Genomic DNA, 25,751 nt, shown 5'->3' with positions numbered 1-25,751 from the left:
TGCCACTCGGCCAAAAAAAAAAGAAAAAGAAAAGGAGGTTGTGAGGACCCCTCTAAGTGTGGACCTAAACTATACTCCATCATTTCAGAGTTAATAACTACATAATTCAGTAGGTTTGGAGCACAGGACCACGGGCTGGCTAATCTGACAGCTCCCTCTCCACCACTGAAGCTCTTTCCCTCCTTCATTCTATTGATGATTTCTGTGTCTGTCCTGCCCAGAGGCCCATGAAACACTAAGTCAAGGAAAATGGAGCGCAGATTCAAGGTTTCTTTGCCTACTTTTCACACACTGTCCAAAGCATAGTATAAATAGGAGAACTCATTTCGAAACATGTTAGAAAGAGATGGGAGGAAAAAAGAAATTTTAAAGACAGGGCACCTCAATTCTTCCCATCCTACTGGGATTTTAGTGAAAATTTAAAAGAACAAATTACAGCATACATGTGTTCCAGGAGCTTGGAGGAGCCTGATTCTTAGTTACTGCTTTGTAAACTGTGGCCAGAGGTTTGATTATTGAAGGACCAATGCTTATGGGGCTCTAGTGCCATCTGGTGGTGAGCTCTTAGAACTGGCTGGTATTGTTCCTTTGACTATTTCCTTTGGCCTCAAATGATTCCAATAAGATTAATATATGCGGAATGGAAGGAGAGTTTCCTCTCAAACAGTGGTAATGTGAACCTCTGATAAGCATAAAAATACAACTACCTGTAAACAAATTCACTAGGAACTAGTTCTCAAAATGTGGTCCCCAGATCAATAGAATCAGCATTGCCTGGGAACTCATTAGAAATGCAAACTATCAGGTACTGCCCCAAACCTACTGAACTATGATGGTGTGGTTAGGGGCCAGCAATTTGTGCTTTAACACAACCTCCAGGTAAGTCTGATAGGGCATTCTTAAGACTGAGAACTATTGCTTTGAGCAACACGGCAGGTAGCTTTTCCTGATAAAAAGTCTCACCTGTGTCTTCTGAGGGCAGTTAACAATTTTAAGCAGGGATAGGTGAGCAAAGATGGTTCCCTACCTTGCAGTGATGAGCGGGAGCTCCAAGCCACACCCTGCCAACCAGGAGGTCACACTGTAGACGGGAGGGGATCCCACCACAGAGAGCAATTCCAGCAGATTCCCGCCAGGGCGAGCTGTTCCAGAGGCAGCCTGAGAAACTAGAGACCAATGATCCAATCATTATCAAGTAAATCAAGATGGAAGACCTGCTGTGTGGGAGGTCCCCCTTGGAGAGGCTGAGTTACTCACCTCCCAGCATACACTTAAAGCAGAGATTCCTACCTACCTGCTGCCAGGAAGAGAAAAGGAAGAGGAAGTAGGAATTTAGTTGCGAAAGGGAAATGCAAGGTCATGGCATAAGGAGACGATGACTAATTCCACAGCAAAGTTCAATAAGCCCCAAGTCAGCCAAGCATCACTGCCTGTGTCATTGGAAGCTCCCACCACGACACCGCCACACACACACACAGCTCATCTATGGCAGTGCGGACTGCCCCCTTTCCTCCTTTTCTTCCCAAAGCCTGGCAGCTCCAGGAACACAAGCTGATCCCCCTTGGGAACACTGAACACACAAAGCACATACTAGAGGTACTTGAGTTTTATCCGCAGCATGGCGTCAACATGTGTGCAGAGAGAGTGCAAGCTTTAAGATGGACCAGTGCTCAAATCCTTATTTTCCACTTCTATTGGGTTACTATTTGGCTAATCACTATAACCTCTGTATGACTCTGTTTTCTCATTGATAAAGTGGGACTCATGACAGATATCAGTCTGCATGGCAGGGAGAGTTTAGTGAGATGGCAGGTTTAAATGACCAGCAAATATAGTTTAATATCCTCTTTCCCTCCTACCAGGCACCATGTAAAGGCAGCTTCTTTTCCAAGTCTGTACAATCGAGGCAGCCTTTGCAGGCCCAATGCTGAACACAACACCAGGCACAGAGTAAGGGCTCAATAAAAGTTATTTGCTCAGTTGAGTATGGAGTCATTGAAGGTTTGGCTCTGGTGTCAACCATCTCTGGGTTCCAATCTCCCCCACATCCCAGCTGATTTGAGGCAAGACACTTAGTATCCTGTCAGCTTTGGTTTCCTCATCTATAGAGTGGGGATCATAGGACCATCTCATGGGGTTCTGAGAATTAAATGAGAAATATTTGGTAGCTACCACTAGATGAAAAGAACTTTCATAGAGGACATTCGGTGGGAGAATATAACCAAGTGTTAAGCGGATCAGATAAATGTCAGACAATTAACTATGAATATGGAGCCCTACTGTGTAGAGTTTATGTTACCATTAAATAATACTCACAGGAAACTTGTGGCCAGCAGGATGACTGGACAGTGGGAAACAGATGGTTTTACCCAAGCCATCTCCCATCTTTCTTGTCTCTGCCTCCCTGTTCCCCTCCCACCTCACTCTTACATGGCTCCAGATACTGGAGCATTTGGTGGCAAAGCGGTGATGGCAGTGAGAAAGGATTCTGGATCCTGGGCTTTGAGGGTTTGGGGAGGATAAAGGGAAACGACACCTATTATCCAGTCCTGAGTTTCCCAGTCCAGTCAGTGGGTTCAAGTGCATGCAGTAATGATCCCCTCAGTGCTCTGGGAATCTGGGTAGCACTTGGGGTCACCAGAGGCCCCAGCCAGTTGTCTTGGGCACCAAGAAACTCAGATGGTTACCCCAGCACACCATTTGAATATTATTTTCTGTGTGTCAGAACACAGAGTTTGAAATAAGCAATAACGCATTCTGACCCAGATACCCCCAAAACACTCACATCACTGAAACAGATAAGGGATGGAATTCTGAAGAGTATCAAAGATGATGTATTTTCAGGGCTGAAAGAGAGTTCTCCTACCCCCACCCCCACCCCACCTCCACACTCCCCTGCCCCCAGCTCTACAACTTCCAGGCAAAAGATTAAAAAGTTGCACACTTGAAAATCAGAATGCAAATGCCTGTTCCATACTTTTCTCCTTGGAGAGAGAAAAACAGAGAAGCTACAAGAAGCAGGGAAGCCGAGGCCGAGTCACAAGGGATTTGACAGAAAAGAGAGAGGGAACAAAGTTGGAAGCCTGGAGGCCCTGCGAGCAAACCACACCATCTGTTTGGGTTTCTGTCCCCAGGGTGTGCGTCACACGTGGCCTCAGGAGAACCCCTGATGAGCACCTTGCCCTTAAGACAAGCAAAGCCAGGTGAGAGCACTGCACCCAAGAGAGGTCAAGGCACTCTGTGCAGAGAGGGGCCAGGCCTGAGCTCTGAGTGGTGTGTGAGAGGAACCAGATGGGGAGAAGGAAAGACGAGGTTGTTCTCATGTGGATGCGGTGACCCTCCAACTCCCACCGAGTCAGTCCTAAGGGCTGTAAATCAGACTTGTGGCCCATTTACAGGGCCAGATATTCCTGTGTTCCTTATAGCACTTTGTATGACAGATATTCACAGATGGAGAGGTGGAGAAATCCTGCTGGCCTAACAACAGTAATGATAATAGTACTAATAATTGTGTACACCTATTGAGCACTTACTAGTCAGGACCCATGATGAGTGCTTTACACCTACTTCAGTTATTCTTCATAGTAATCCAATGGGGTAGGGCCCTCATTAAGCCCATTTTATGGATGAGAAAACCAAGGCCACTCAGCAAGAAAGCGGTAAAATTGGGGTAAGATCACAGACACCCAAAGCAAGAGCAAGCATTGGAATAAATAGGGGGAAAAAAAGGAACTAGTTAGAGAGATATAGGGGCCAAGGACACAGAATTCCAACTCCATCTTCTCTCCAGGATCGAGGCAGGAAAGATGGAGAATCATATGTTCTCTCACCATTAACAGAAAAGCAGCCCCTCCAGAAAAGTTCGAAGATGGCATTTGACAGACAGGCCCATGGAGGAGAGTGGATTTGACAATCACCTGTTAGGTTTGTGTCTGCAATAATAATCTCATCCACATAGAACACGCCCATCTCCGGAGACAAAGGGAGGAGATCAACCTGATGAACCAGCACCGGGGAGTTCACGGGAGGTGGCTGGAGATGCACGGAGTGAAGCACACATGTCTTCCAGAGGTCGGTGCAGGTGAACTGCCAGCTGAAAACAAGCGCAGAGCAGAAACAGGCCTCCTGTGAGCACCGCAGTTCTCTCTCCTGAGAGCCTGGGCCTGAGGACCATGCAGCCAGGAGACCCAATCCATCGTGGCTGCCACGGTACAAGCATCCCATCCGAGATGGGCTCAGCTTGGCTGGGATGCGACATGAGTGAATCACGTTTAAGTCCACCATCCATTCATAACAATGTCAGCAGTACTTTGAAACTACAATATGATTATGTGTCTTAAGCAGATCACCTGTTAGGCTCTACTGTCAGGGAAGATTAATACTCTGGACATTTCCAGACTCATTTAAGTTTAAAAACACTTACAAAACCCTTAAGAGATGTGGAAAGAGAGCTGAATCAACAGATCAGGATGCTGAATTATATTCCAGCATCTTTGTTCACTCGCTGAATGAATTTTGGTGAATCACAAATTCTCCGGGCCCCAATTTTTCTCATCTGTAACATCAAGGAATGTTCCCTAAAATCTCTTCCAAATATGGTGGTCTATGATTCTATCCCTGTGAGAAATGTCAGACTCCTTCTGGGGAGTATTAGATTCGTAACAACTAACTGCTCTTAAATCAAACTTCTTTGCCAAATAAAATGTGTTCAGAGCTGAAGTTAGTATCCAAGTCCCCAATATCAGAGACAGTTAGTACCTCCCGTGGGCCACTGTCCCCAGGAAAGCTAATCATCCCAGCTGGCAGAATTCCCACCACACCTGACCGCAGATGAGCTACCTGTTAGGGCTGGCCCCCGCGAGACTCCAGTCACAGGTGACGTTCTTCTTAACGGTGTTTTGAAAGCCAATTGTGAAGGACACTGTCACCGTCAGGATCGTGTTCACGTGGCCTTTGTATGCAAGGCACAGCTAGAGACACCAAACAAGTCCTTCAGCTCTGTCACTAAGAAGCAGCAATTCAAGCAATGTTTATCAAGGACAATCCACTCCCTAGAACCTGCCTTGTGCTCAGAGAGACAGCCAGCCCGCTCCTGCCCTCCTGGAGCTTACCGGTCTAGCTGGACAGACAAATAGCTTAGAGCAAATTGTTATTCATCCAACAGAGAGTTATCCAATGCCTAACACTGTGCGCGGCCATGAGGATTTTAGAGCATCTCAATTATCAATAGAAACCCCCTGTTGTGACCCAGATACCTGTGCAACCTTGAGCAAGTCACTGTACCTCTCTGAACCTCACTCCTTAACCCTAATTCACCAGCATCCTTGGCTTCTAACTCTGAGTTAAGTAAAATTATATGGCAGGATTTTTCAACTGCGGTGTTACTGACATTTGGGACTAGATAATGCTTTTCTGTGAGGGGGACTGCCCAGTGCATTGTAGGACGTTTAGCAACATTCCTAGAACCTACCCGCTGGAGGCTACAAACAGTTCCCCAGTTTTGGTGACCAAAAATGTCTCCACGCACTGCCAATTCTCCCCATGGGGCAAAATCCCCACCACCCAGCGCTGGGAGCCTGTGCTGCAGAGGAAAGGCTGGAAGTCGGGCAGTGCCCTGTCCTGAACCGTTTAGTCCTGGCTCCCACTGCCATTCAACTAGGAAAGGACTTGAAACCACTACCATGAGGTCAGCCACCCCAAGAAGGTTCACTCTGGTTCCCAAAGGGCAAGTAAGCTGCACTTTTTAATGAAAGACAGCAGAGCTATTGACACAAAGATATAAGGGGTATTGAAGGAATGTGTCAGTCCATCCATCAATAACAATAACTATGATAAATAATAAAAACTATCCTTAAATGAGTCCTAATCACTGCCCAAGCACTTTACTGGATTATCTCATATACTCTTCACCTAAATCCTGAAAGGCAAACCTCATTATTACCCATTTCACAGATGAGTAAACTAAAGTAAGACATGGAGGGCATGCAGGGTATAGAGTCAGAATTCAAAACCAGAGTCTGACTGTAGAATCGGCACTCATACCTGAAGAGCAAAGAAAATACTACAGCGTAGAAAAACTTCTATAGGTCTCAGCTAATACAAAGGCATTTCCATGCAGCAACTAGCTAATGGGAGGACCAGAGGTGTCTGTTCACACCTGAAACCTAGCACCTCAGCCCGAAAAGCCCTGCGAGGCACAGCAATCACTCTCTTGTGCTTCTCCAGGCTCAACCCCAGAGAATAATTCCAATCCCTCCCTACCCACCTCGCCTGCAAGCACGAAGGCTGCTACTTACATGTGTGTACTGATCTAGCCGGTTGCCCTTCTGGGCAGCCGGGGGTGTCAGGACAAGGTGTCGAGGCTGATGGAAGCTGAACCTCCCACAGAAGGGCTCTGTCCCACTGGTGAGGTGCCCATCAGAGCTGGAACTTTCTAGGCCTGGATGCATTTCGAACAAAATAGGAAGATGGGTGTAAATGTTAAATAGAGTTTCCCAACATGTCTGCAGGGAATGGGTTATGGGTTCACCATGACATTGACCCCTCAGCCCCTGAGCGAGCTGGGCAGGGCTCGAAGTGGTCGGCCCACCCCCCAGCTTGAAGGCTCCAGACGTGAGAAACCCATTGTGTCTGCCCTACAGCATCGAAAATCTATTACCCTTTTCTATGTGTACCATGACACAGAAAAACTATTGAGAAGCAAGGAGGTAAAGAGTGTTGACTGTAACTTAGTTCACCTTAGTATTTTTAAAACATACCCTCACATTTTTAGAATTTGTTAGATTACTGTCTTATGTATAATTCCTTTACTTGAGATGCAATTTGAATTAAACAAGATTTGCACTGTTTTGCTGTTTCCCTGCTACGTCTGTTGCCCGCTTCCCACTGTACGGCATGAGACACAGTTCCTCATTCCAGCTCCCCAGCACCCTTGGTTTCTAACTCTGCTCCACCTGACAGCTCGGGAGGGATGCCTTTTCTTTCTCTGATTCCCACACCAAACAGCTCCCTCCCAAGCACTCAGGGTCCGAATCCAGTTTCCATATTTTCATTTGACTCTTAACAGAGTCACCTGGGAGAGGAAATGAAGATTGTTCCCCTTTGACAGAAAAAAAAGAAGAGAAAGAAAGAAAGAAGACAAGGAGGAAAAAAGAGGGTCGGAATTTGTCAAACCAGAGATCATACCTTGTTCGAATCCCAGCCGGAGTAGGATGTTCGCTGAAAGGGGTTCCAGTTTGCATTTAACTGCAAGTAACTCCTCAAGGGCTGCTTGAATCTGTTAAAAAGAAAAACAGGGAATTCCCTGGAGGTCTAGTGGTTAGGACTCGGCACTCTCACAGCTGAGGGCCCAGGTTCGATCCCTGATGGGGGAACTAAGATCCCACAAGCCACACAGTGTGGCCAAAAAAAGAAAGAAAGAAAAACAACCAGGAGTTCCTACCATGGGCAGAAAGACCACCTTTACTTCCCCCACCTCTGCTTAAGTGAAGAAGGTTCCCACCTGATGGGCCGTGGCATTTGCAGGGATTGGCTGGCTAGAGACATTGTCCCAGGTAAGGAAGAAGTTCCCTGTGCCAGACACCATCAGCATCTGAAAAGTCAAGAGGGACGGGATTAAAGAACATGTGCTCATTGAACCAGGGAGACAACCTAGAAACACAGGACACACCTCCCTGGCTTGCTATTTCCTTTTTATTACAATTTCAATTTTTTAAACTCACTATCTTCTAGAACTATCTGGAGAACACAAGTGTCATCATGTAATGAAAACTTTTCTTGGAAGAATATACATGTCTATCTCCCCATTGATGCCTGCCCCCCTCCTTCTCTTTAGAATGTGACACCTAAATGTCACCACTGAAGGGCCCACTCTCAGCCCTTCTCACCGAGCTCCCTCCCAGGGGTGGCCTGGGAGGGAGAAGCAGCCCCATGCGTGTCACACCCTCTCAGAGGCTGATTCAGCCTCTGCTTTGCTTCCACTGCATTCCTGCTGGGCACGTCACACTCTTGTAATGGGGTGACACCTATCATCTTATATTACTTGTTTTCTCCTTTGCTCTGCGGTTCTTTATCTGCATGTTTTACTATTACACCGTAAGCTATAAGAGGCACAGTCCATATTGAGTCATCCTTGTACACCAAAAAGTGGACAACAAAAAGTACACTAAACACAACACGGTAAATCAACTATATTTCAATTAAAAAAAAGAAAGCACACCAAACTTGTTCAACCAAAATATGGGGCACAACCAAGAGACCCAAAGGCCCTGACCCTTACAAAGCAGACTTAGAAAACACAATATATGGGGAAATAGGACCCGAATGGGTCAAAAAGCTATGAAATCTCATATGTGTACGCTCACAGGCATGCATACATGGGTGTGGGTGTTAGGATGACCTTATCTCCTCTCTGGGGAATATGTTTCCAAAGGAAGATTTACCAGGAACTTAAATGCCTGAAACTAAGTCCATAAATCAGGGCATCTCAACAACAAGACTTTGCATTTTTTGTAAAGGCCTCTCAAGCCTAGTGGATGGATACCCTATCTCTTTGGCAGCAGAGTTATCACCACGGCTCAAGTCTCCTGGCTCCCAGCCAGCGATCCTTCCACTAGGCGGGACTATATTCGTTGCAGAGTTCACCCCCTGAACCTAACCCCCTGGGACAGGGAAGACACGGAGACCTGGATTTCCGGAAGTCTCTGGGCCCGGGCTTGGATCTGATGCTTCTCCCGGAGGTACGTGCTGACCACCTCGGGATTCAGCCAGGTGTTATGGATCTGGACACCAATTCTCAGCCCGCTGCTGGGGGCTCTCCCTCGATGCTCTGCTTCCAGGTAGTACCTAGCTCCCCCGAGCAGCTCCAGCTTGGGGCTCTTCTGTTGCCAGGTCTCTTCACTCCCATTCTGCTCCCAGGAGTCAAACCAGTCAGCAGTGCCCACTGTGATGGAGGCCACTTTCACCTGCACCCCAAGCAACACATCAGGACCAGCACTATGAAGCTTCTGGGTCTCTCTTTTTCAAACAGCAAGTGTCTAGACAGCTACTTAACAGGGATTTGGGGGCTGGTCTGCCTTTTCCAACAAGTTAGGACCTGTGCCTGTGTATGTTTCTCCAGCCGTTCTTCTCTCTCTCTTTCTCAATTACATAGTATTCAGATGAGGCTGGATGGTCCATGTTCAGAGCTGAAACAGATAACCTGAAACCCTAGCTTTACATGATGCTGTGGGTAAAGTTGTATGAAGTCCTCTGAGAAACCTAAATGTTACTTGACTGCATCAAAATCTATGATGTTTCTCTAGCCAACTACCAAAGCAATTTCATAGAAGTATATTCATCATTTGAGATGAAATACTGTGTTTCTTTGTCAATGGCACTAGTTAATTTTGGCTGTTTGTTAAAACACTTTTTCTTATCCTTCAAAGCTGATCAGAAATTTCCTGCATAAAACTAACTACATCCCTACCCAGAATTAGTGGTAAAGATGCAAGTTTTGGAGTCAGACAAATCTCGGTTTGAATTCTTAATATGCCTCTTATTATCCCAGTGGCCCTGGACTGGCCATACAATCCTTCTAAGCCTCATTGCCCTTATCTGGAAAACAGAGATAAAGAGACATAGCTCACAAGATGCTGTGAAGGTTAGAAACAAGGTGTATAACAGCTGTAGCATAATGCCCAGCTTACAGTAAGACCTCAATAAACATGCCAACACATTCAGCCAAGCCCTTTTTCAACAATTAAAATCATGTCAATTATATCTCAATTTTTAAAAAAAACTTTAATAAAAAAATAAACCTCACACACACAAAAAAACAAAACGTTAAAAATCTCTGGTTGCTTAATGGCATGTTACAACTATCAGTAGAACATGAGAGCTTTCATTGTGATTTTTTGGGTTTTTTTCAGGAGTTAAGGACTGGGGACCAGAAGAAGGAAAACGAGATGGAGGTGTATACCTTGGTCCTCGGGTCCTCCGACTGACTGAAATACAGGGAAGCCTGGTTGTCAGCCTGGATCCAGAAAGTGTAATTATTTGTCTCTGGGGCCACAAAGAACCCACTGAGCCGCGCTCTGGAAAGCAGAGGAACACAGAGAAAGAAGTGAGGGCAACCAAGTCCGGAATCACCGACCCAAAAAATGGTGCCCTTGGACCTTGTTTGTCTTTATGGTAATGAGGAGGAAACACCTGACTCTTGTGTCATGTATTTGGCCAAAGCCCTCTGGATGCAGCTTTTCCTGTGGTGCTTGCCTGGCTCAGTATCTCAGCCCATCTCTTTGCACTGGCACAACTCCCTGAGCAGTCCTGTCGTCTTTGGGAAAGTCGTAGTCGCAGCGCAGGTTTGCCTGGAGGCTTAGCTGAGATCACTCACCTAACACAGCCAGTGCAGAGCCTGGTGCACGGTAGGAACTCAATCAATAGTAAATATTATTCCATTATTACAAGTAAAGAGAGATCACCAATCAGAGTTTGCGCTGATTTGGTCTAGATACCAAGAATACCAAGAATCTTTTCTGTTAATAGTTTTGAAAGTAACTATGTAAAGGTCCATCGTTATCATAATTTTTCAATCAATAAATATTTCAGTTTTTTCATTTAAAAATTTTGAATTTTATAGAAACGAATGGCAGAAAGAATGGAAAGAGTTACTGTCTGGTTTGTGGCTCCTCGAAATGGCAATTAGAGAGACATACCCTACAGTTCATACCAGACAGTCCAAATGTTCTTTTGTATTTTGAGGTGGCCTGACTCGCCTTGACACTCCTGCACACACTGAATATAGCTGAAAGGTTTTCCTTTGAACATTATTGATGAGCCTCAAAAACTATGACAAAGACGCAGTACTAGGTGCCACAGAAATATATATATATATATATTGCCACTTTAAAACCATGTATACTGGTGATTAGATATCTAATTAGTATGGCTTCCAAGACAACAGAAACTCTACTCTGTTCAGATTTCCTTCCCTACTTGGTTTTTTCAATGTCTGAAATTCCCTGAACAGAGAACAAAGCCTTCCATTTCATAATTGAATTGAAGTTTTAAATAGCCAAGGGACTTCCCTGGTGGTCCAGTGGTTACGACTCCGTGCTTCCACTGCAGGGGGGCACGGGTTCAGTCCCTGACTGGGGAACTAAGATCCCTCATACGAGCGGCACGGTCAAAAAGAAAAAAAGAAAGAAAGAAAAAGTTCAATAAAATGGCCAAATCCTTGAAAGAGGTCACAGGTTGGCTGGAATTCACACTCAGGAGTCATGACCAACCTCTTTGAGAAGAGTTTCAAAAGGAGAAGAGATCCATCACACCTAAAGGATTCAGTCACCTGAATCCACACCTTAGAGCACACTGTGTCTCCACAATTCTCTAACTTTCTATATTTTTAAGCCCACATTAAAATCTGAGAAATTTTGGCCACATCCTTGAAGGGATTAAAAAGACAAAACTAAACTAAGCAGGAAAAACTTTATCACACTGCCGTCACCACTACAGAAAACAATGTCTCCAGAGCCCACTGGAGTTTCCCCTGCTATTATACCAGCCATCTGGTTGACCTTTGGCACTGGATAATTGTTCCCACAGAACTGTTGGCTGCCCAGCCTCTGCTCCCTCATATGCCCAAAGGGCAAATTCTCGAGTCTTTCTTTAGTATCATCCAGATATTAGTTTCACCTCTTAACCACGTTCCTGCGGCAAGTTTTGCCCTGCTCTCTACCAAGCTTCCTAGACTACCCGGCTCAATGTTCTGATGAATAGTCCTCCCCAAAACAGATTTCAAACTAAGCTGTAGAAAATATAAATTTTACCTATTGATCAAAATTTAGTGTGTACCCATAAAGGGCCTGTGGTCCACAAGCATAACCAACACCAGCTGAGAACAGTGGTCAAACTTTGTTGCTGTTGAATTAGTAGATATTTTAAATTTTCCCCTGGAAATCTCATTGCTTACTTACCTGTCTCCTAGCCTCACCTAGGCCAGTAGAGACACTTGTGATATGGACCCTCACTTTTCCTACAACATACCTGAAAGGTTGCCCTTCCTTTGACCAAAATCCAAACGGAGAGCTGGCATTAGGGACAATCTGCCATCTGTACCCAGGGGTGGCTTCTGTCAGATCCAAGCCCTCAGCCGCGTCTCCAACTTCAAAGAGAAGCCCTCGATTGCCTGTAAGACATGTAAGCCTCATAAACATCAGAGGGCACTTCTCCCCCAAGCAGGGGAACTGCTTTACTACAGATTACAGAGTGAAGATGATCCAGGAACTATCTAGAAGGTGAGTCAACTGAGACACAGATGGAGTAGCCATGTGAGATGTTCTATAGATAATACAAATGCTCTAGAAAGTGGAAACTACTGCTTGATGTGGGATTTAAGCTCTTGGAAGGAGAGACTTGACAAGGAGTGGTAAAGGGAAATATTCTCAGAGGACCAGAAAAGACGAAGGAGCTCTTTTTAATGGGAGTGTCTGGATACGAGAAAACGTAAAAAAGCAAATGAAAGCTCGTGAAGCCAGGACTGGACTTCAGTCTCTTTTAATGTTCAGTTCAGCTTGGGAATTCTATTCCCTAAAACCCTGGGTCCCAGAAATTTGGCAATCCTTAAATTTTTCACAGGTCATGGCCTCAATTTGTAGCCATGGAGCAAATCACGTGACAGGCTGCTATTACATAACATTCTAAATGATGTCGTACTTATTCATTTGTGTTTTATATTAAACAAACCCTGAGACCAAAGGCATATGTGCGATCAATATTGGCTACTAATTGGGGTGAGGGTAAAAGCTCTGGAATCACACATGGGTGCGTTCAGAGTCCAGCTCTGCCACTTAGTCGATGTGTAGCTTTGAGCCAATTGCTTCATGCCTTCGTTTTCTCCTTCATCAAAATGGGGCCAATAGTAAACAGAGATACTGCACTAAAGACTAAGGGAGCTAAGTTATATGTCAATTATATCACAGTAAAGCTGCAGAGAGAAATAAAGTCAGTTTGACAATTCTGGGGGGAAAAAGACTAAGGGAGTTTTAAATATATACACAAAGAGTCTGAAATACAGTAAATACTCAATAAAGGATAGCTAGGGTAGTTATTATTATTTTAAACTACTATTGTTATTCCTTGTTAAATCCTAAGAAGGGAAAACAGATAAGGAATAAGCATAAACATAAGAGCATATTTTAACATACTATTTGAGGTTTCTTAACCTCAGCAGTATTGATATTTGGGGCTGGGTAACTCCGTTGTGAGGGCTGTCCTGTGCATTGAAGGATGTTTAGCAGCACTTCCAGCCTCTACCCACTAGAGGGCAGTAGCACCACCATCCCAGGTGTAAGGACCAAACATTGCCAAGTGCCCCCTGCAGGCCATTGAGAACCACTGCAGTACATGATCCTTTGTCCTTCTGTTACGGAACACAAGTCCGTGTGCCCAACACAGTGAGGCCAAACAATACCAAAACTTCAGAGTCTGGAGCAGAGGAAGGTTTATTGCAGGGCCATGCAAAGAGAGGGGTGGCTCATGCCTTAAAAAAAAAAAAACCCAAACTCCCCGAAAGCCTTCGGCAAAGCCCTTTTATAGGAAAGGTGAGGGAGGGGCGCGGTTATTTGTTGCAAACTACTTGGTGTCAGATCCTTTGTTCTTGAAGTCAGGTCACGGTCAAGTAACGATGTTCCTGTACATCTCTACCAAACAAATGTTATTCTCTGTTCTGACAAGAAAGGGCAAGGTCCCAAGGCTCAACCTTCTCCCTCCGAGGTCCAAGCCCGGGCTAGGAGAAGGCGGCCCCTTGGTGGGCTGGTTACCCTGCCCGGAAGGGTTCGTCCAGCACCCAGCCCGTCTGACGAGGCAGCTCTCAGCTGGCGGCACCCTCAGGGCCAGGTCCCCAGACCCCGCCCAGCCATCACCACTGAGGGAGCCAGACGCCCAGGACCCAGCCGGCCCTCAGGCTCCTAAGGCTGCCCAAACGGGGCCCGGGGTCCCTCAGACTGGGACCCCTGGAGACTGCCACTGTCATTAGGTCACAGAGGTGGGGAGAGGGGAGAGGTTCGCTGCCGCCTCAAGGCCTGGGCCCGGCCAGCGCGCGGCCGAGGCGAGGGCTCTGGAGCCCTGCCGGACACAGCCCTCAGCCTGCCCCGGGGCCCCCCAGCTCACCCACCGGCCCGAGGCCACAGGGCCTGGAGGGCCCCAGGGAGAAGGCCGAGATCCGCCTCTCACCGCGCTCTGCCCCACGGACCACCACGAGACCCGCCGCTGCCAGGACCAGACCTCTCACTGCCTCGCACTAAAGGTCTCGCACGAAGGGTCTCGCGATAATGCTCGCCTGCTAACAGCTGCGCGCCCGCCCCGCCCCGCCCCATCACACTTCCATGGAAGGAATTTCAAAAGCGCTTCAGAATCAACCATCAAGAAAAGCTGTGTTCAGGAAATTCCTCTACTGCAATGCCAGTAGCTAGAGCAGGCGCCCTCTTTCCTGACTCTGGAAACGCTTTCTCTCCATCACTTGCTTCATACAGTAGTTTTGTTTCCTTGGATGGGAGCCTTCCCTGAGTAAAAACCGCAGATCGGGAACCTGGAGAATTCCCAGCTAAAGCTTTGCATGTGTTTTCACACCTGAATGGCCTTTCTTTAGAAAGGTTTCTCCCCTGATGAGATTCAGATGAGCTCCCTGCCTGTGGATTAACAGTGAAGACAGCCCTTGCGGGGCACATAGGGCTCCCAACTGGCAGCCTGTGATTCAGGCTGCCCAACACGCCAACTGCCCTTCGTCCCTAACTAAGCCTGAGCTCCTGTTCTAACGCTTTCCAGAAGAGTGCTCCCGCGGTGCACTTGCAATCTGCAGCCGTGGAGTAGAAGGTTTAAACAAATGCAGAAGGCCAGGTGGAACCTGTCCCCTTGCCCCCTGCATTTCTGCCCACTTCAGGGGTAGCCTAGTGGCCCCATCACAATACATCTCTACTTTTCAGAGTAGCAGACAGTGCCCACAGGGGAGAAGAAACAACATTTAAATGCACCCCATTGCACCCCACCCTCCGCCTCGTCTAAAGCTGTCCTATGAACATAGAAGACATGGTCTGAAGCTCTGTCTTCTTAAATAGTGGGCAGGAGGGCAACTGACCCAGAGGATGGAGGGGCGGCTCAGGGGTTTCCACCAGTCACTATAGCAACATCTTGATGGCAGTTAGGCTTCCTGGATCATGGTTTCCACTGAACCGCATTGGTCATTCTGCTGGCTGGGGCTAGGAGTGCAGGGTGTTGCCAAGCATCTGAGTAAAGCTAAGAGCCTCTCTGAAATGAAAGCTCTGACTCAGGACCCAGGGCTCACTGAGCAGCCAGTCAAACAGCTGAGACTGACCACATATCATAGACCAGCCGTGGAGACTTCCTTACCTGCCTGAGGAGCAGAGAGTCTTGCACCTTTACCTGGAGCTCTGGTGGTGCACTCAATCCTCCTGGGAGACACGTGTCTAATATCACACAGGATGCCTGAGGGGAACATTTAAATTAGATACAGATGTCAATATCAATGGCGATATAGATGTGGCAGGACAGAGGACCACACTGAGGTAGACAGGCTCCTGTTCCAAGGCAAAGGGCCAGAAGTGGAGAGTAGAGAGAAAGTTGTCACCTCAATGGAAGGAGGCAAGAAAGGGGGAGTGCAGAGCAGTGGAACACGGGGCTGCTCACAATAATCAGGAAGAAAATGCCTTGCCATGTCGTTCACTGGAGATGAATTGAGCTGGGGAGAGGAACTGACAGGAGAGTGTGAGGACATTTTCCTGCATCCTTGGTGTCACCAACTAGAGGAGCATCCCACTAGGCAGAACAAAAGGTTCTAGACATGTTCTCCACAAAAGGGTTTGCTAAGGGGGCATTCCAGAAGAATCTGCATAGCAAAAGCCTGCCCATTCTTACTTATTCAGACAGAGCTAAGGGGAGGGAGAGGGGTCGCCTTTTAGAAGGAGTAGACCTTTGTGAAGATGCAGCTGTGCTTTTCCTTCTCTTCCCTCCCAAGATGGGGACACCTGAGGGACTTGCCCATGAGTTGTGAGTGTGTCTGAAGCAGGACACCCTATTTCTGTTACATGTTTGCCAAGCTGCAGGACCAAAACACCCCCCAACCCCTGCAGCCTCAAACACAGGTCAAAGACCTCAGAACAGGGTCCCATGATGAGTCGGAAGAGGCAAATATTGCTTCCCCCCATCCTCTCCAGGCCGTAAGAGATACATAATCTCCTATGGCATTTAAATCTATGAACTCTTCTCAGCCATTTCAACTTAGTTACCTGCAATGGTAACCTGGGCAGGATTGTCAAAGAAGTCCCCTGTAATTGTGATGTCTGTTCTTCCCCCAAGGCTCCCAGTTTCTGGAAACACAGATAGTATTTCTGCAAGAGGGAAAAAAAAGTAAGCTTCCAGATATAAACCAGGATGTGAGCCAGATAATAATATAATCATAGAAGCTATCCATAATTTATTTCTTACTTTAACTTTCTAAGACCAGCAACAGTTGTAATTTTTTTCTAGTAATAGTCATTTAAAAGTGCATATAATAAGAAAAGGATTCACATATAACAATATGGATAATAATATATATTATACAGGATCAATATTTGAAAGGAATGGGAAATGCAGTCACTCATGCTATCAGCAAAAGTCCCTGCATACCATGATGCTTTCTTAGGAACTCTGTCTCCTGACCTCAAGTCCCTGCGTACCATGATGCTTTCTTAGGAACTCTGTCTCCTGACCACTGTTTACATATCACAGAACAGTAGGTTATACTTTATAGAGGAATCAAATCTGGATGCACCAGGCAAGGTCTCAATTTACCCATGAGTCTGCAATTCGCTCTAAGCAAAAGAATGAGTTACACTGTCGTATGCCACAAATCCCCAAGAATTTAACTTTTTCTGATCCTTCCCCCTCCTATGATCAAACGGAGAGTTCTAAGTTTCATCCCCGCAAGGGGAATGAGTAGTCGTGTTCTCTGATAAACTGAAGGTACAAAGAGGCTAATTATGAATGGTTACCACTTCAAAATAAAACCAAGGGTCAAAATTCAGCTTTGACAGAGGTAGTCTACCTAGAGAGTGAATGGCACTGGCCCCGTGACTTAGGAAATTTCTTGCACTTTTGGCAAAGGTAGACTCTGCTGCCTCTGGAATCTGAACTAACCTCACAGACATTTTTTAAGTGGTTTTGGGACTGTATTCAAGCTGAGAATCTAGCACGCATATTCAGTAGCCAGCTTTCTACTACTGGACTGAGTTCACAATTTCATGCAAGTTTCCAGTTTTCAGATTTTTTTTGTATGAAGATTTACTCATCAGATAGGAATACACAAACCTAGCATCTGTATCAGCAAGTCATAAATTGTTGAATGAATGCTCAGAGATGAGACGTTAAAATAACTGCAAAGATGTGCTTTAGATTTTTCAGTGCCATCTCTTTTCTGTTACTTTTTTAGAACATAAAACAAGGATGACTCCCCTTTCTTTTATTGTCTATATCCCTAGACTTTGTATAAAAATCTATGATCAAGCCTCTTTTAATATAGCAACGAAAGTGGACACTCACACAAGCAACCTATTCTCATACAAAACCAAAGGGCCATCCATGACTTCAGGGACAGCTTCAGGTGTTAATGGTCATAGAGAAATGGCCAGAAAGAAGGGACGGAGGGTTCAAGATCCAGGGCCGAGTGAGGGGAGGGGTGAGAAATACACAATGAAGGGAAATGGTACCTGAATACGTCTGGTACAAGAAAAGGTCCTGCTTAGCACTGACCAGCCATGCATCCTTGTGTACCATTGACCTTCAAAAAGACAAAATTGTGTTTTGGATGAAAACTGCATCTGGGATTACATTTTTTAAATTGATTGCCTGAAAGGAAGATCACTAACTTTAGTGATCTTTAAAGCTGTTCAGATACCAGCTCCCTTTGATGACTAGAGAATACGAATGGGGCAAAGTTTGTTTTCTGATCTAGAAAATTATATGGGAATAATAATACTTACTTTACAGAGTGTGACTAGCGTTAAATGGAATAATGAATGTGAAAGGACCTGGTATGGAGCTGGCCTGTGGAAGATACTCAATAGATATTAGTTTTAGTCTTTCCTAAAAGAGAGACAGCGACAGAGAGAGACAAAGAGCAAATCTTTCTACTTTGGGCTGTGTCACTATCTTCACAATGAAGTTAATATCAGCTAGACAATGCCCTTTTCAGGAAAACACTGACAAAGTACATAGTGTCAGAGCATGAGGTAAGGCAAGCAGAAATCCAGAATCCTAACTGATCTCTCCAAAGCGCTATGAAATTTGGACGCTTTCCATCTTGAAGAAGGCATTTCCTGGAATGATACAAAGCATTTTATGGAACTGCACTGTTTTAAATTTCCAGTATTATGAAATTATTTAAGAAGCAATTCCCCAAATTCTGTACCATTATCACACTGAAACATTTACATTGCTTCAGGATGAGTGCATAGGACACAATTATATTCACCCAGGTTAAAAAAAAAAATCAAGTGTGTATGTGGGGTTTTATTACACTACTCTATTTGGGTACATTTAAAATTTTCCATTATAAAAGGTTAAAGAAGCTAAGCAAGACAAAAGAGTAGATAGTGTAAGATAAAGATAAATTTGCTTCCTCCCAGTTACTTACTTTCCTTTGTTAAATACTGAGAAACTAACATTCTGGGAGCCTGTAACAAAAAGAAACAGACATTAATACAGGCACCTGCACAAACTGCCTGGACCAGGTCACTGCTACCATAAACCCAAGGACTCTGGCGATCACCAAGGTACCACCCACACCTTAATTTCTTTAACAGTGCCCAAAATAAACACGTTCCAGACTCACACCATCAGCGATGGTGACTTCTAACCATAAAAGGATAAATGTAGAAGCACAGAGCAGGCAAGAGCAGGCTTGGAGTTAGATCAAGCATGATAAATCCTGCTCCACTGGTTACTAGGTTCAACTTTCTCACCTGTAAAGCAAAAACAATTCCACCAGCCTCCAGGTTTATACATGAGGATTAATTTAGCTTATATTTAAGTTGCTTCATGTAGTGTCTCTCAGGGAGTTCTCAGCAAATGGCAGTTATTATTATCATCCTCAGGAGAACCAATTCTTTTTTTTTTTTCATCTTTATTGGAGTATAATTGCTTTACAATGTTGTGTTAGTTTCTGCTGTATAACAAAGTGAATCAGCTATATGTATACATATATCCCCGTATCCCCTCCCACTTGAGCCTCCCTCCCACCCTCCCTATCCCACCCCTCTAGGTGGTCACAAAGCATTGAGCTGATCTCCCTGTGCTATGCAGCAGCTTCCCACTAGCTATTTATTTTACATTTGGTAGTGTATATATGTCAATGCTACTCTCTCACTTTGTCCCAGCTTCTGCTTCACCCCTGTGTCCTCAAGCCCGTTCTCTACGTCTGTGTCTTTATTCCTGCCCTGCCACTAGGTTTACCAGTACCGTCTTTTTTAGATTACATATACATGCGTTAGCATACGGTATTTGTTTTTCTCTTTCTAACTTACTTCACTCTGTATAACAGACTCTAGGTCCATCCAACTCACTAAAAATAACTCAATTTCGTCCATTTTTATGGCTGAGTAGTATTCCATTGTATATATGTGCCACATCTTCTTTATCCATTCATCTGTTGATGGGCATTTAGGTTGCTTCCATGTCCTGGCTATTGTAAATAGTGCTGCAATGAACATTGTGGTACATGACTCTTTTTGAATTATGGTTTTCTCAGTGTATATGCCTAGTAGTGGGATTGCTGGGTCATATGGTAGTTCTATTTTTAGTTTTTTAAGGAACCTCCATACTGTTCTTCATAGTGGCTGTACCAATTTACACTCCCACCAACAGTGCAGGAGGGTTCCCTTTTAGGAGAACCAATTCTTGAAATCGTTTTTTTCCAACACAGAGAAAGACTTTAAAATTCTGTTACTTCTCAAACAGACCAATGTAGTTGCCTTCCACACGGCACTGCAGAGTCCCAAGACCGTGGTCTTCCTGAATAGGATAGCTAGGGAAAGAACCGAAAAAGGTAAGAGGTAAGAATTACCAGACAATTCAGTTCAGAAGCTCTGGCTCTTTAGCCAGGAAAGAAAATAAATAAATAAAATAAAATAAAACAAAACTGTAACTAGAGTTATCATCAGTACATATGCTACCAGTCAAACACACAAAATTTTGCCTACTCCTAATCTCCATTGGGTCCTTTCTTTCCAAAATCCATTTTATACAAGGACAGCAAGATCCTTATCCCCCCCAAAAAAATCTATTAGCAAATGTGAACTGAAACAGGACAATTCTGAGCAATCAAATGTAAGAAACCAGGAAGAAACCATATTATAGAATTTGGCTCTACTAAACGCTAGTCCTAAAAGCTAAGCCATAGGGTATAGAAGGTTAATCCACTCAGTCCAGAGGGAAGTGAAAATCCAACAAAATGTTGGTTATCTGAACTACAAGCACATAGACACTCATTTTCTAAATTTTCCTTGTAATAAATAAATAACTGAATATTGAAAAGTTAGTTGTTTTCTCTCTGGCTAGTCGTTACAGTATAGTGGTTAAGAGGATGAACTTTGGAGGCTAGTTAGTGGGCCCAGGTTGAAACCCGAGCTCTGCCACTTGCTCTTTGTGAGACATTGGACAAGTCACTTAACCTCTCTGTGCCTTGGTTTCCTCATCTGTAAAGTGAGACTAATAACCGTATGTACTCACAAGGTTATTATCTGCCTTAAATGTGAAACCGTTAGTGCAGTAAGCACTTAGTAAGTATCAGATATTTGTTTTCAAGAAAGCTTTCAGAACCCACTTCAAGTTGCATTGTGAATCAATTACTGTGTCTTTTCTAGGAAGTCTAAAGATGAGGCAGTCAACAGTTATGGGTGATTTATATTAAAAATAGATGTGTGTGTGTGTTTATGTGTGTGCGTGTGTGTGTGTTATGCCCATGTGGGAGAACCTAAAAGCATACATGTTGGCAAGAAAGGCACTCACCGGCATCCTGTCTGTCTGTTTACAAGAGAACAAGGAGTGACCCATTTGTCTCCCTGAGCTTCCAACATCAATGGGCTGGATACAAAATAGAAACAACAGACACAAGTCAAGAGTGAATGCTCTCAACAAACATTCTTGGAAAAACCCAGAGGAAACACTGTTATGAACATTCATCTCTGAACTTATGGGGCATTAATGCAGGTGACTGGGGACTGTCCCCCAAGGAGACGCTAAATCAGATCCTCAGCCCAAGAGCAGGGTGCATAACACTGGTCTGTGGCCCACACTTTCACACCACAGAGGGAGCACTGCCCCTTTCCTGAAAAATCTTCATCATCTCCTCCTTGGCTATACTGGGTTCACACAGAGCCATGGAGGAGTTTGTGTCTTTGTTCCCCCTTGCAAAGGCTGTATCCCAGACCAAGGCTGTGATGGGACCAAGTACTGAATATGGCATATCGTCAAGGATGTACTTGGGGCTTCAGTCCTCCACAGGAAGAGTAATTTCCATTCAAGACAAGTTGATTAGAGTAAGTCCCCTACATACAAACGAGTTCCTTTCCAAGAGCGCATCCGTAAATCCAATTTGTTCTTAAATCCAACAAAGTTAGCCTAGGTACCCAACTAACACAATCAGCTGTATAGTACTGTAGTATAATACTTTTATAATACTTATCACACAAATAATACATAAAAAACAAACACAAAAAATAAAGAAAATGTTTTTAATCTTACAGTACAGTACCTTGAAAAGTACAGTAGTCCAGTACAACAGCTGGCATACAGGGGCTGGCATCGAGTTAACAGGCAAGAAGAGTTACTGACTGGAGGAAGGAGAGGAGGTGGGAGATGGTAGAGCTGAAGGATTGTCAGCAATAGGAGACGGAGGGCAAGCTGCAAGTTCACTCATGCCTGACGTTGATGGCACAGGTTCTGGTTCCTTGCTGGAACCAGATGCACGTTCGCATCTTTGAAAGTTCGCAACTTGAAGGTTCATATGTAGGGGATTTACTGTATTTTTTTAATTTTTTTTTTTGGCTTCACCATGTGGCTTACAGGATCTTAGTTCCCCAACCAGGGATCCAACCAGGGCCACAGCAGTGAAAGTGCTGAGTCCTAACACCTGGACCACTGGGGAATTCCCTGGCCATTATTTTATGCCAGAAATGTAGATCCTGAAAGTTTGTCAAATCACATTCTTTTCAACTAGAACAGAATCAAAGGTTTGGAGCAGAACATGAGGATCCCCCCATTCTGTCCAAGGGGTGGAGGAAATATTAGACACAGAATGTAGCATCTCTCAACAGAGCATCTAATGAAGTTGTGGTCCTTCTACCCTATAAATCCTCACTATAATTGCTTCATATGTTGAGTAACCGCAGTTCCTTCCCACAAACACCTCAACTTCAACACTTTCCATCCTGTCCTCCCCTTTCCCTGGCAAGGATGATTTACTAGTACCACTGTGCACTTTAAAAGTCTCCAATGAAAAAAGTCATGTTGGCATCCTAATCATTCCCAGAAAACATTAAAAACTCAATGGCTTTCACAAATAACATATGATGTCACTCATATGTGGAATCTAAAATATGACACAAGTGAACTTATCTATGAAACAGAAACAGACTCACAGACATAAAGAACAGACAGGTTGTCAAAGGGGAGGAGAGGTGGGAGAGGGAAGGATTGGGAGTTTGGGATTAGCAGAATCACTTTGCTGTACAGCAGAAATTAACACAATATTGTAAATCAACTATACTTCAATAAAATAAATCTTAAAAATAACTCAGTGGCTTTCAGTACCTCTTCCACATTTTCCTCTGATCACACCAACAGAAATTCTATATACACAAATGTATAACAAACAAGGATGTTATAGTGGTCTTTTGAGTTCACACGTTGTTATAAAGAATTTATTTCAGCCTGAGAAACAAGAGGGAGAAGGGGAAGAATCAAGAAAGAAAATCCACAGATGCAATTACAGTACAACTCACACTGCGCCCAGAGTGACTAGTTGTCAGTAAATAAATGGACCAACTTAATCGACCAGTCGCAATTACATTAACCAAGTTTGTTGAAGCCCAGCTCACGAGGGACCGTAAACTGCAAAGAGGAAAAGAGGAATTCCGTGCCAACTGCTTACAATTTATTGTTATCTGGGAAGCTGGTCTCAGGAATCAATCCAGCATATCTGTAACTAGTTGAACACAGAAACAAGCACACGCTTACCTATGAACGTACTCGGCATCAAAATCAAAGGTTTCCGACCTTCCGGTGATAATCCAGCCATACACATGTATAAGGTTTCCTGTTTGAAAAAGATTTTTTTCAATTAATCTACTTAGCTCACACTCTAAATATATAACGTAAACTGTATTTCTCTTTTGTTACCTCTACTCAAAATGGCCAAGCTGGTCATGACTCAGAATATTAATACATTTTTATAAACTGTACAACAGGAAAGGATCACCAAGTATAATCCATTCATCGATATTAAATATCAAAGAGGCAAAAATAATGAATCATTGCCATTGTGGACTTATTCATGTATGTATGGAGCACAGAAGGAATATCAGGGCTTCTTCACAGTCCCAGGAAGGGAGGCAGGGAGGGGCCAATTTAAACACACTGCCTTGTTCCACTCTCTTGGCTGTGTGTAGACCATCCACCCACATGGGATTAAAATTAATATTCTTTGGGGGTGCTCCATGCTTCATGAGACTTTCCTCTGGACACATATGATAAGAGGAAGCTCGTATCACACGATCTGGATATTCAAAGATACGAAACTTCTTTCCGTATCTCAGAGTACAAAAGATGAATGTCATGGATGAATCAGATGGAAGGAAGTCAGAAAGCAGGGCACGAGAGAGCAACAGAGTTATGGCTTAAAGGATGGACCACCGCACATGCAGTTAATTCAACAAATATGCTCATGTTCAAAGATCAGGTAAAAATGGGGATCCAAAGACAGTTGGCATCTGCCTTGTCCACTGATAAATGGATGACTTCCACTGCTGGGTCTCCTCTATGCAATGTGTAGGGATTCCCATTGGGTAGCAAGTTTTTCCTTGATACTCGCCTCTTTTGAGTTCATAAAAATGGGGGTGCAGGCATCAACAACCCCCTTTTACCAAGGGGAACTCTCAGCATTACCCCCACCTTCTCTGCTCAGAGGATCTGGGAAAGAAATCTAGAGTAGCCCCTTCTCAGAAAGAGTTTGGGGCCCATACCTGATGCTACATGAGTTGCTTTCCTCCAGAGTTGAAAAACACCTAAATTCAGTTCTGCAGAAATGCATAAAGCAAGGTTTTAAGCAAACACACCAGAGCATGTTAAAGTTCACCACACAACCCCACAACGTGGAAGTGTGTGCCTTCCAAGTAATTATGGAATTTAACCATCAAGGCTGTACTCTTCCAGCATCACAACACTGAGAGGTAAGAGAGCTGTTGGTTAATGAGGCAAAACCTCACAAATAGAAGAGAAGAGGGCATCTTTGGGGCTCATGAGGTCACTGAATTCAGAGGACTCTGGGTCTCCTCATGGCTACACTTCAGGCCACAAAAGAACATGAGCAAGAAGTAAGGCTTCCCTACATACTGTGCATGTGTTTTATTAATAGGAAGTGACTTTTATCTGCAGTCATTGGATGACTGGCCCTAAAACAGTGGAAACCTTCCAGGAAGTATGGCAGACACTTGACCAGAGAGCGGGTAGAAAGAGAGGAAATTCAGTGACTTAGACAAAGGTTGTGGAACTGGCAGAAGCCCAGAGTCTGAAGGTCTCGGCTACTGTTGTCAGCTAGCAAAATAATTCTTCATTTTACTAGGGCTAACCGATGGATTTCCTGGCTTTGACAGGCATGATTTCTACAACTGACGGGCACAATTTTACAAACGAATAACAGGTTATAGAAACTAGGAATTCCTGGGAGTTTTTGTTTTGTTTCTAAACAAAGAAGCCCAACAAACAGCAGCTGACAAATGGCTAAGCCAGACCGTGTGCTGGGCGGGGAGGGGGGATTCCGCGTCACAGTGGAGGACTGTTAACCACATATGGGAATTCAGCTGCTCACAAAACATCTCTCCTGTCTCTGCCACCTCCCCCATCTCCCTGTCTGCTACTCTGGGCAGGCTTCCCAAAGGAGATGAGACTAATCGTCTGGAAAGTGATTTCAAAGATTCAGCCGTGTGGATCCTGCCCGGAGGGACCACTCCAACCAGCCCAGCCACCAATCGTTCTCCCCGAAGGTGGAGGAGACAGTGTGCAGAACTCAAACTGGGTGGGAGAAATGGGCTTGACAGATCTGGGCGCCAGCTGATGCCCCATGTCACACCTCTCACGGCGGGCTTTCCTCCTCAACCCTCAACCTAACAAGGTTTCTGCCATCAGAACGGGAGTTTTCTAACAACACCAGAGCAGGGGGGGACAAAATGATGGCATGTGACTTTCACAGACCACAACTCTTTTTAATAAAACATGATCACGTCTTGATTATTCAGACGAATGGAAAGGAACAGATCTGTGAATAACAGGCCTTAATAAGACAAGGCCGAATTCATATTGTTCAGGTTGTAATTTAAATACACACATACATCATCTGTGTCTATACACACACACATACACACACACACCAAAAGTACAGACACTTTTCAGTGACTCAGAGATTCATTTTGACATTCTTGAACAGTTCAAAACGACTAGATCAG

The 25,751-nt window shown here is 44.6% G+C and overlaps 1 protein-coding gene across 18 annotated transcripts in view; it reads right to left on the bottom strand.

Moving 5' to 3' along the window:
* The window catches only part of PKHD1 (PKHD1 ciliary IPT domain containing fibrocystin/polyductin), a 471,129-nt gene that overhangs the window by 431,403 nt on the left and 13,975 nt on the right, over positions 1–25,751 (bottom strand). For all 18 annotated transcript variants that reach the window (XM_059938510.1, XM_059938512.1, XM_059938518.1 and 15 more), the window contains 16 exons: positions 23,269–23,347; positions 21,040–21,114; positions 19,992–20,056; positions 18,668–18,707; positions 17,742–17,812; positions 16,281–16,382; positions 15,385–15,480; positions 12,025–12,166; positions 9,959–10,073; positions 8,685–8,963; positions 7,502–7,591; positions 7,186–7,276; positions 6,297–6,439; positions 4,840–4,970; positions 3,918–4,093; positions 1,028–1,166 (listed from right to left, as the gene is read on the bottom strand). In XM_059938510.1, the coding sequence (XP_059794493.1) occupies positions 1,028–1,166; positions 3,918–4,093; positions 4,840–4,970; positions 6,297–6,439; positions 7,186–7,276; positions 7,502–7,591; positions 8,685–8,963; positions 9,959–10,073; positions 12,025–12,166; positions 15,385–15,480; positions 16,281–16,382; positions 17,742–17,812; positions 18,668–18,707; positions 19,992–20,056; positions 21,040–21,114; positions 23,269–23,347 (1,834 nt within the window). The remainder of the gene's footprint in view (positions 1–1,027; positions 1,167–3,917; positions 4,094–4,839; positions 4,971–6,296; positions 6,440–7,185; positions 7,277–7,501; positions 7,592–8,684; positions 8,964–9,958; positions 10,074–12,024; positions 12,167–15,384; positions 15,481–16,280; positions 16,383–17,741; positions 17,813–18,667; positions 18,708–19,991; positions 20,057–21,039; positions 21,115–23,268; positions 23,348–25,751) is intronic.

The sequence above is a fragment of the Balaenoptera ricei genome, chromosome 11 (genome assembly GCF_028023285.1).
Source record: "Balaenoptera ricei isolate mBalRic1 chromosome 11, mBalRic1.hap2, whole genome shotgun sequence".
NCBI lineage: Eukaryota > Metazoa > Chordata > Mammalia > Artiodactyla > Balaenopteridae > Balaenoptera > Balaenoptera ricei.
Note: the sequence above shows the minus strand (reverse complement) of the source record. Positions and strands in the feature narration are given on the sequence as shown.